Genomic DNA, 11,752 nt, shown 5'->3' on the forward strand with positions numbered 1-11,752 from the left:
GCGTGCTCGTGACGTCACGGGGTCGGTGACCGCCCCCCCTCCCTTCCCCTCCCTCCCGTGATGCTTCGCGCGCCCCTCGGCCTCTCTTTCCGCCATCGCTGAGGCGCGGTGAGTACCGCGGTCGCCATCCGCTTCGCATCGCGGCCATCCCGGCGTCAGCGTCGCCTCCCGCGCGCCCTCTCGCTCCCCAACACCTCGGCGCGGCGTCCGCGCGGCGAATGGGCGGCCCGATGAGAGCGCGGAGAGCGAACGACGAGCCGAGAGCGGCGGGCGGTGGGGGGAGGGGTGGCTGCCGAGTTGCCGGCGCGGGGCCGCTTGAGATGGCGGCGATGAATGCGCGGGGTGGTGGTGGTGGTGGTCGCGGCTCCAACACTTGTCTCCTTCCCTGCCGCACTAATCGCACCTCCTCGCTCGTTGCTCCCCGTCCGTTCTCGTCTCTGTCGCCACCCGCCTCCGCCACTCGGGGCTTGATTTTACTCACTCGGGTTATCCCTCCCGGCTCGCTTCGGTCGGCTGGAGTTAGGCCGCACGTGAGCCATCGGCCACAGCGATGGGGGAGGCCTTGGTCGTGCCGTGCTACTGGATGTGTGGTCATGCCGGGAGTGGACGGGGCTAGTCACTGGGGGTCGACCACCCGGAAAGTGACCACAGCTGCAATGAAGAAGGCCTTGGCGCGCCGCACGTGTTCGCTTCCCTATCGCCCTGCTGCTGCTGGTGGTGGTCGCCACTTGTAGTTTCGTGTCGCTTACGAATTTTCTCCGCTCAGACATTTCGTTTGCGTGCTAGTGCCCCGCTTTTCGTGCGAGTTGAGCCGCTACGATCTGCGTGTCTTTGAAGTGAAACTCGTGCGCCCCCCCTTCACCCCCACACCGTTCGGCTCTTACGTATTGGCAGCAATATGTCCATGGGCTTAATTCTAATGTCCGAGGTCTGCTGGCCACGAGAGGGGCTTCGGGAGAACCTTTGTGCGAGTTCGCTGTTCGTCTTCTGTTGACGGAGCGCAGACTACCGTTGCTTGCGACATTGTCTATAGTTTGGGTTGTATGGACGCAGTCGCATTGCGCACTGGCCTGCCCTTTAATTGATCTCTTGAATCTATGTACCTCAGTTTCTGGGCCTCGACTTTGAGTCTCTGTGTGAGTATCTCTGGATGGGTTCGCTCAATAGGTCCGCTCGGCCTCAAATGAGTACCTGGTGCGGTGTGTAAACACCGCCACTAGGTGACAAAGGCGGCCGGGCGTGTTGCTGGCCACCCACCCTCTCGTGTGCTCTACTGGCCCTCATAGGTGCTCGCTAAGGGACTTTCCCTTACAGTCTTAGGGCGATGCGGGGGTACGGGGGGCTGTTAACTGTGGGCCATGGTTGGGATTGGATGGCCACAATCGCACGACTGTAGCTCGACTTTAATTCCCGTTGATGAAGATGTGGTTCAGCATCCACCTCTTGATGTCCTAATGCGGTTAATTGTGACACGAGTGTTTGAGAGGAATGTCAAAGCCAGGAGATGCGATATTTGTCTCGAATTCGTTTTTGTTAAAACCTGGAGATGCAAACATCGCACCTCCAATTAAAATGCATGGTACTGCGGGTCACGGGGGTGCCTTGTTTTTGAACACGTGTCTCCCTCCTACCCTGGTGTGTGTGCAGCCCCCTGCAGGCAATATGGTGCGCATGAACGTTCTGGCCGATGCGCTCAAGAGCATCAACAATGCCGAGAAGCGTGGCAAGCGGCAGGTGCTCATCCGGCCCTGCTCCAAAGTCATCGTCAAGTTCCTCACCGTCATGATGAAGCACGGTGAGAGCCCCCCCCCATGTCTACATTGGTAATCAACAGAGGTGTGGACTCGAGTCATGTGACTTGGACTCGAGTCAGACTCGAGTCATGAATTTGATGACTTGCGACTCGACTTGGACTTGCATAACAATGACTTTGTCCCACCTCTGGTAATCAATACACTGATAAATGAGGGAGCGGTTTGGGACAGGGGTGCCAGATATCGCAAACACGCAATGATGAGACATAATCTGCGTTCTTCGCTGATTTCTGATGACCTCATATGCTTCTGAGCGTGGTCACCTATAGTTTGTGCGGATGTATATTTTTTTCAGTTGTATAGCGTCGCGTGTGATAGCTTTTGTAAGTTTGTGGCGAATGGTTGCAAATGTAGGTACATTCTGCTCAACGTGAAATTTATTTGGTTTCCTCTGCCACGTTGATGACTGGAATTATTGGCTGTAAATAATTTTACAGCTAATAATTTAAAAGTAATTATCTTGCAGTGTCAATGATATGTACATTACAGCTCTGTGTCATTCTATTATTTAATTTAATTTATTATTTTATCTTTAGACGTGACTTAACCGAAAGAACCAAATAATAATAGCTCTGTGTCAGGCCACTGCTGGATGAGGCCCTTCCCCCATGCAGTTGCAGGTCGTGGAGGTTATTTGATCATACTTCACGCTAGTCAGGTATGGGTTAAAGGCAGGGGGCTGCATAAGATGTGGGATCAGAGATGTACTGCACAATTACTGATTTTCCTGCCCTGACCACTGCTGGCCTCTACACAGCTCCACAGCCTGTAACAACGAGGCATTCATCGTGGTCACCCACACAAGCACTAGGCAGGCTCAAGCCGCTTTGCTTCTGAGATCGGGCATACTCCAGTTGAATTGTCATAGGCCATGAAACACGAGGGTATTTTTGGCACCAATCGCATTTACTGTGGCAACTTGTGTCGACGTGTATAGCCAATGACGAGGTTTCCTTCGAACAGTGGTCTACAAGAGCACACGAACTTGTGACCTGACTTTGATCTGATTGGAAGTTGTCCACCCAGTGGTCAAATTGGTCCGGATGTATTTACTTATATTTTTTTACAACAGACGACAATGTGGCCACTATTGCAAGTGAAATTGCCAGTAGTAATCTCCCAAGTGTATCGCTGCCTTAAACACCATGGGAAATAGTGTAAACTGAAGGGGGGTCTGTGGGTTTGCCATTTACCATCGAATGTGGATTTATATCTAAGCAGGCCTGCATAACAAGTTGCTGTACATTAAGTCAATTTGTTGATAATCGTGAGCAGACGAAAACCTGAATTCTCTTGAGACTACACCTAAATGGGCAGGGAGTTGACAGCACAGATAACTGGGGGAAGGGAGTTCTATCTCACGGAAGCAGCACTGTAGTGTACTTTGATTCGTAAAACAATGTTCTCTTATTTCTGCAATGGCTTTTGCACGAAACACATCTCGTTAATATTTCAATGTGTTAATTGATATAAAGAGGCTCCAGAGACTTGCGCTTATTGATGTCTCTGCTCAACCAGGTTACATCGGAGAATTTGAGATCATTGACGATCACAGAGCAGGGAAGATTGTCGTCAACCTCACCGGCAGGCTCAACAAGGTGAGAGGTGGACTTTGGTTGCATTACAACTACAACCACGTTTTAATAAAGTAACAATTTACAGCTCCGTCAATGCAACTGGATAAAAGCCTGCTGTCAGCCACGGGTGGGGTTTGGATTTTACTTCACGCTGGTCAGTGTGTTGGTGAAGCCAAGCCCAGGACCGGTTTGGATATAACACCCCACTGGTGTTTGCCATCGCTGGGAATCTTAAGCCATGTCACCAGCTTCATAGTGCAGTGTGCTAACAACTATGCCACAACTCCACATTTTAGAATATGCAATGTTTTTTTACGCTCTTAAATTACTCGGAGTGGGAATATTTTCTCATGAGACACACAACGTCAAAATCGGTCTAGAGTTTATTTGCTGATAGAAATGCTGATGAATGTTGGTCTGGAAAGGCAGAAGGCCAATGGGGTAAAATGTAGCGTTTTTTAAATTTACCTAGATACACTGAACGGCATTCTGCTTAATTACGATTTTACCCATAATTCTCCCAAGATAATGCTTTGCAAGTTGTTGTGCAGCCACACAGTAGTAGTACGGGTGTAACCAATGGTGACGGTGTGTTTCCTTTAATACAGTGTGGAGTCATCAGCCCCAGGTTCGATGTCCAGATCAAGGACCTGGAGAAGTGGCAAAACAACCTCCTGCCCTCCAGACAGTTTGGGTGAGTTGGGACTGCTTTTGGCACGGTTGGCTAAGTGCGATGCGAAATAAGTTCTATATACATACATTGCTTGACTTGCTTTAGTATCTTAAGCACGTGGCCTGCTGGCCCAGTGTCCCTTGAGCACGTAGGATTTCTGGCCACATTGTGAGGGTATCTTCTTGGTTCTTTCGGTAAAGTCGCGTAGAGGGGAAATAATAAAATGATAAAAATAAAACATAATAAAATACAATTCCCACGACGTTTCGGCCACAACGGAAGGGATCCGTCCTTGCGTTGTGGCCGAAACGTCGTGAGAATTGTATTTTATTATGTTTTATTATTTTATTATTTCCCTTCTACGTGACTTTACCGAAAGAACCAAGAAGATGAATCCCTGCAGTCACGAAAGCTTTAAATTGAAAAATTGTGAGGGTAATTTGCTTTGTTGTCGCAGAAGTATAGTTGTAGACTGACTAACCTAGTTACTAGTTTAATTGCGTGGTTTTAAAGTTTTTATGGAGGCTACTATTTATGCACAGGGTCCCTTGGTTTTAAGATGGGTGTATTAAACAAAGTTTGAGCAATCTTTATTCTGCGATATCATCCTACAAGTCAAACATCGATGTACAGCATTGATTAAATCTTGTTAGACCAATGTGATGGTGATGCAGCTGCAATATTTGTGTGGGGTGTTACAACAGCACGTTTAGATTGAGGAGCAATTTGAAGAGACACGCAATGATGAGACATAATCTGCGTTCTTCGCTGATTTCTGATGACCTCATGTTTTTCTGAGCGTGGTCACCTTCAGTTCCTGTGCAGATATTATTTTGCTCGTTGTACATCTGTTTGTGGTGAATGGTTGCACATTTAGGTACATTGTGCTCAACTTGAACTTGATTATTCTCCTATTCTATATTTATTTTTGTGCCATTTCAAACTTATTTTGGGGATTATTGAAACACGTTCCTTCGGAGTGGGCAGGTAGGAACTTGGTTGGACAGCGCATTCGTGCGATCCGTGTCACGCGGCGCAAGCTGCGTGGGGCGGCGCGTCACGTGGTGCTGAGCCCGCCCGAAGCGCTCTATGAAATACAAATCGAGGGCGTGGCTATGCACGACAGACATACATACAAATAATCCCTGGTGGACAGTGTGGAACTGTTGTTCCTACCTGTATTAACTAAATTATTTCACTGTTGCACAATCTAAAAAGCTATTCTACTGGCAGTGTTCATTATGTGCACATCGCAGCCCCTTCATCAAGCCACATTGCTGGATGAGGGCCTGCCCATGCTCTGGGTCTTGTAGCTTATTTGACCATACGTCACCATGCTGGTAGTTCCAGTTGGTGAAAGCAGACATTGGAGCAGAGAAATCTACAGTTTAACTTCATATGTATGTTGAACTTTCACATATGCAGCCAAATGAGACCAATTGATTTTAATGCTGCCCACTACATTTAACAATGTTTGTGCATGGTGGCCACCCATCTAAGCACTATCCAGGCTCAACCTGCTTAGCTTCCAATATAAAAGCTTAGGTGTATTTTGGGTTATTTGGTTATAGGCAGAATTGTTCACGGTCATTGTCTTGACCTGGTTTTTGCTCTTCAGGGTCCGTGTTACCCTCTGCTTGTTCCCGACTCTGACCACTTCTCTCTCTCCGACAGCTACATTGTGCTGACCACGTCTGCTGGCATCATGGACCATGAGGAGGCGAGGCGCAAACACACAGGAGGCAAAATCCTGGGCTTCTTCTTCTGAGCCGTCCGTGCACTGTGTGGAACAGAATAAACGTCACCATTTACAACTCTCCTGTCTCGTGCGTGCGTTTTAACTTATACTGGCTACTGTTGTAATGCTCGAGCATGAACCATCGGGTCAACTCTGGTCATCCTAGAAGTGGCTTTTGGCTAGCCACCGAACAAAAACAGTCACTGCATCGCTGCATGTTTTCAGATGTGCTTTCTGCAGCAGTCTGGAATGTTCTTTCGATATTAGGGAGCCACTGGAGTTTTGCTAAATTCATCCAAACAAATTTTTTTAAAGCTGCTTTTTGTGTTTAGTTTGTTGTCCTTCCCCTGCACCTCCGATTAGCACGGTTGGCTACGGACAGTACAAAGAAGTTCAATAAATAAAACTAATAAAGTACAATTTCAATGTATTTCGAGATGATAACTACCTCACCTGGTATGCGGAAGATTTCGATCCCAGCCCTGAAGTTTATATTTGGAGTTCTCCCTGTGGTTGCATGGATTTTTCTCCAGGTCTTCCAGTTTTTTCCTCTCCATTTAGAATGAACATGTGTTTAGAGTAGTAATAGGTTTTCTAACCCTTTTATCTGGCAACAAAACTGACACCACAATACTGATAATGTATGCATTTCAAGGACAATGCATACATTACCAGAGGTTTTTTTTTGCATTTTTACCGCAAGTATTGTGGTTGATGCAAACATGATTCCTTGTAAAAAGGTGTCGGTTTTGTCACCAGATGAAAGGGTAATAAACCTATTGCTATATCTTGCTACTGGCAAATGAGGTCTCGTTAGAGTATTTGGCTGCTATATCTTTCCATATCATAAGCCACTTTGAGCTATAATTTATGGCCAGGTAGCTTCTGAATAAAAGCTATAGAGATCAGTGGGCCTTGCCTGTTAAAATAAATAGTTTAGTATTTCAGGGGGTATACACAGCTAAAATTAATAAGCTATTGTAAACATTGCAAATCCAGATTACGGAAATTTGGGAACGCAAGCAATCCTTGGGAGTGAAGCGACCCAGTGAGTAATATAGGCACTTGGAATGTTTCCACCTAAACACAAGTAATGACACTTTCTACAAAACTATTTTGGGGTACATGCAATAACAGCATTCTTGTGGAGAAGTTCGGCTATTGAACAAAGTAAAAAGAGACGGCTCAAATCATGTCTGCGCAGTTTCACAAGCAATACAAGCTAACCGAGATTCATGAGAGACCCTAACTTGAAGGAGCTGTTGCAACCTGAAAATACAATGCAGAATACAAACATGCACAGTTCACGTACTAACACATTCCAACAATTATGCTTTGTATACGAAGCGACCACCATGAGATCACATTCAATAACCCATACCACATGATCGTGACCCTTACGTCAACTGACTTCACAGCGTTTGCAGGGACATATCTGCTCCAACATCTCTAAACCAGCACATCCCCTGTTGAAATATCTCATCACCCACACTGCCTACCTCTTGACTCAATGCTCGGCTAGTAGGCACCTGTTCCTTTACCGAGCTGTGGGCTCATGACCAATGTATCCAAGTCTTGATTCTAACGCGAGCCTCGAAACAGGGCCGCTTGTTACTTTGATACACAGGTCATCTTCCTTGACCCCCGTCTAGACTGCTGTGTTCATAAGTGTCCCAGATCAATGCTCCCTTTACAATACCCACCACTCAACATTTGTACCCTTAGCAACTGCTGCCTTTTCGCTTTAAAGCAAGTGCAGAGCAGGGGACGATCCCCACATTTACAGAGCGCACGTGTACTCCCAACGTTGTGCTGACGTTCGTCCGACGATTGCAACCACATGCCACCCGTTGGCCCAATGCTGCGTGCCTTGTGGGTTCAGTGTAAGTGTCGTGCTGCCACGCAATAATTCCGTGGCATGTATTGATCGACCGGTGGATCACAACACGAATTCTATTCACAATAATGGCCTCGTTTTGTGTCCGACCCATTTGTGTTGAGAAAAAAAGAAAATGTGGAAAAAACCACTGGGCCATTTTTGACAGAAACGACATGCTAAGAATACAGCATTCGCTTGCCATCGGAGATGGAGAACGACTCGGGGGGAGGTGTGGGGAGGAGGAGCCACCACAGACGGGCGGGAAGGCAGCCCAGCGGTGAGACGACACGACCAGCAATCGTCCAGGCTCTGTCCTCAATATACGAGGATGTTTTCAGCCAATGAATGAGCTTCAAATCAAGTTTTAATTAATGAGCGCTTATACATGTGGGAGAAACCCCCACCCGTACAAGGGGGTAACGCTCTCCCACACAGGTGGCGGCACCACGGTGACAGGATGTTAGCTACCTCGCCTTGCATACAGAAGGTCGTGGGTTCGATCCCAACCCTGACGCCTGTATATTTGCAGTTTGCATGTCCCTTTTCCGTGGTCGTGTGGATTTGTCTCCAGGTCCTCCTGTTTTATCGCTCCACGTTTAAGAATCAACGTGCGTTTGCTATAAATGTCCGCGTGATAAGCCACTTCGTTGAGTTGACCATTTGGTTAGCTCTGGAAAATAGCTACTAAGTTCAGTGGGGACTTACCTGGGTATGGGACATCGACGCCCATGGGACGGGAGTTTCACAACAGTTGTGCGATCCACCACTGCTGCGTTATAGGCATGGGCCATCGCCACTTTACTAACGAATGAAGAAGGGCAGATGCCCAAAACATTACATGTTTTATATATATATTCCTTTTAAGGCCACAGTGTTATTGACGAACTTGTTGAGTTTTGCAACAACAAGACACATTTTTCAAATATACACATTCCTTCGGAGTGGGCAGGTAGGAACTTGGTTGGACAGCGCATTCGTGCACGACAGACAAATATGCACGACAGACAGACATAATCCCTGGTGGGCAGTGTGGAATCTGTTGTTCCTACCTGTAATATTTAGTGTACATGGCTATATATGAACTAACGTAGCAAATCCTGCGTGCAGAATTCGTGAAAGTAATATTGTAGAGGATTTCTTTTTTGTAATTGCCTCATTTTTGGTGGCGTCACTGACAGTGGTCAAAATGGGCCAGAATGCCCCGGAACGCCGCGGTCGGAGTGAACATTTGAACCCTGTGACTGCGTTCCTGCACGAATCAAGGATGCATTTATTTATTTGACTCGCAGATAGAACCCTAGATTGGCAGATAACCACAGGCACGCACAGAAACCCACAGACACCCACAGACACGCAGACACGCAGACACGCAGACGCACAGAGGCTGACAGACACAAAGACAAAGATCCCCCGTATAGACTTAACATACTTGTAGCAAGTGCTGTAAGCGAGCACCTATGAAGGCCGGCACGGCACACTAGGGGGTGGGTGGCCAGCACCATGCTCGGCCGCCTTTGTCTCCCTAGTGGCGATATTTACACACCGCACTAGGTACTCATTTGGGGCTGAGTCGACCTAGGGGAGGTCCATAACCAGTTCAGATAATCCTCACTGGGTGTTGGCCGTGGGCGGGAATCGAACTCGGGTCGTCGGGTTCGTAGCACAGCACGCTAACCACTACACTACCGCTCCCCGCGCGCACAGATGCTCACAGACACGCACAGACACGCACAGAGACACACAGACACCCACAGAGACACACAGACACCCACAGAGACCCACACATGGAGCGAAGCTCCTGCCCCCCATCCTCCAGATCTAGTGGGGGTTGGGCGGAAGAACGTATGAGTAACCCCCCCCCCCCGCAGTTATTTCTTCCCATTTCCAGCCCTGGTGTCACAGACGCATTGCTGTGGGTGGGGGGACCCACTCCAGTCCATCTTTGACGTGCAATAATGCAGTACTACAGCGTTCCTGTGTGCGCAAATATCTTCAAACGATCTCGCGTTGCAGAGAACAAATGATGGAAACTCGCGATTGACGAGAACGCGTGGTTAGTGATGGAACGCGTCGCGTCACGCGCGGCTCGCGAGGATTTGCGAACGTTTTAGAAGAAGAAAAAAAAGCAGCCGAGAGCGGTTCTGACATCGCCGATGAATGCAGATATAAGAACCCGTGTCATTTCAGTGAAATATTGGGAAATATAGAGGAGGCATTGTCCTATTGCTGCGTCTTCGAAACCAAAACCAATTATTTGGCGATGCTGCTGCTACTGGCAGCGGTGCACAGGCATAAACAACAACAACAACAACACGCTCGTAAACGAGCAAAACAAATATTTGATTGGTGACTTTTCGGGCCAATGGCCCTTCCAAATTGCACTTTTGTGCGGCATTGTTTTTGCGGTGTCTCGCGTGTTTTTGCCAAGCGCCACTCTGTGGCCCCCGTTTGAGCGGCAGAGGGCGCTAAAGGCTCGGATTCTCAAACCACGCAGCTGTTGTGAGCACGCAAAGACAAAGATCCCCCGCGTAGCTGTAAAGCCAAGGTTGGGGCAAGTGCTTGGAACGCCGACAAAGCACACCAGTGGGTGGGTGGGCCGGCCAGCGCCACGCCCGGCCTCCCCTCGTCTCCCTAACGGTGATGTTTTGTTCGCCGCACCAACTACCACAGGGATAGACCCAGGACCGGTTCAGATATTGGTGTTTAGCCGTGAGCGGGAATCGAACTCGGGTGGCCAGGTTCGTACTAACCGCTGCACGACCGGACCTCTGTAATCACGCGCGGGTTATAGCCGCACACGAGTTAAAGCCACACAGCTGTTATGCTCGAACCGATAACCGAATAACAAGCAATGCGCCCGATCGAGTAAGCTAAGCAGGAAGCAACTGGAGATATGGACTTTTAAATCTCGATTAAACACTCGTTCATTTAGAACGGCGTCTTGTGTTTAGCTTATTGTCCTTCCCCCGCACGCCTGATTAGCACGGTGGGCTACATGCGGTGCGAAAGAAGTTCAACATACAAAGTTGGGCCAAAGGTTTCCTGGGATGGACCTGATCACCCGAGTTCCATTCCCGGCCACGGCTCCCATCAGCGACAGACGAGTGGTGGCTGAACCAGCTACGGCCCTCAACTTCACCAACAACCCGCACCGAACCGGCGTGGTGAAGTATGGGAAAACAACAACAACAACAAAAATCCCGTGGCCGACGTAGCGTGGAGAGGCCCTCATCCAGCGGCGGATTGAGAAAGGGCGCCGAGTGACGGTGGAGAGGAGCGCGATGTGCGGTTTGCGTTGCCCGGTGATCGCATTAATATTAATGTGACACTTTGAATTGCGCCGGGGGGGGGGGGGGGTGCACAGGAAAGCGAGGCCAGGTATAGAGGGGGAGGGGGGGGCTGCAGCCCCAGACCCCCCGAGGAGGGTGACCTCTGCACCCCCCCCCCCCAGACGTGCCCCTCCACCACGCGCTAATTCATGAGAACACGAAGACAGCCCCTCCCCCCCCACCGCCAGTACGTACGGAGAACATCACCGCCTCCACAGTTTGTGTGTGTGTATGTTGAACTTATTTGGCACCGTACGTGGCCAGCGGTGCTCATTGGAGGTGCGGGGAAAGGACAACAAACTAACACACACAAAAATAAGTTGCCATAGCTTCAGTGGCTTCCTAATATCGGAATGAAGAGCGTTCCAGACGGCCGCAGAAGCGCATCTGAATGCCGTGGCCGTCTTTGTTCGATGGCACATCCGCTCATTTAATCGTTCCATCTCCCCGGTTTCAGGCGCGTTACATTTCTTGGCTGCGACTTCAGTATTGAACAAATGTGTTTTTTTATTTTACCAGCAAAGACCCACTGAGCTATGTAGCTATTTTTTAGCAGCGACCTGATCACAAATTAAATAATTTGTTCATCACGTGGGAATGTATAGCAGCCAAATGCTCTAAACGCGTGATGTTCATTCTACACGTGGATGGGAAAACCGGAGGGCCCGGAGAAAAATCAACGCCGCCACGGGAGACAGACACGCAAACTCCAAATATACAGCAGGCGTCAGGGTCGGGATCG

The 11,752-nt window shown here is 48.8% G+C and overlaps 1 protein-coding gene across 1 annotated transcript; it reads left to right on the forward strand.

Annotated features, from left to right (window-relative positions):
• RPS15A (ribosomal protein S15a) lies at positions 1-5,881 on the forward strand. The gene is made up of 5 exons (XM_078862430.1): positions 1-108; positions 1,648-1,795; positions 3,333-3,412; positions 4,000-4,085; positions 5,739-5,881. The coding sequence occupies exons 2-5, from the start codon at positions 1,663-1,665 to the stop codon at positions 5,830-5,832; spliced, it is 393 nt and encodes a 130-aa protein (XP_078718556.1). The 5' UTR covers positions 1-108; positions 1,648-1,662; the 3' UTR covers positions 5,833-5,881.
• Positions 5,882-11,752: the final 5,871 nt, after the last annotated feature.

The sequence above is a fragment of the Lampetra fluviatilis genome, chromosome 1 (assembly GCF_964198595.1).
Source record: "Lampetra fluviatilis chromosome 1, kcLamFluv1.1, whole genome shotgun sequence".
Classification (NCBI taxonomy): domain Eukaryota; kingdom Metazoa; phylum Chordata; class Hyperoartia; order Petromyzontiformes; family Petromyzontidae; genus Lampetra; species Lampetra fluviatilis.

What these genes read in the sequence shown, in the direction of transcription:
- RPS15A (XM_078862430.1), top strand. Translation starts at nt 1,663, where the DNA reads ATGGTGCGCATGAACGTTCTGGCCGATGCGCTCAAGAGCATCAACAAT. An exon ending in TCACCGGCAGGCTCAACAAG is followed by an intron (nt 3,413 to 3,999) that starts GTGAGAGGTGGA and finishes CCTTTAATACAG; the next exon opens with TGTGGAGTCATCAGCCCCAG. An exon ending in CTGCCCTCCAGACAGTTTGG is followed by an intron (nt 4,086 to 5,738) that starts GTGAGTTGGGAC and finishes TCTCTCCGACAG; the next exon opens with CTACATTGTGCTGACCACGT.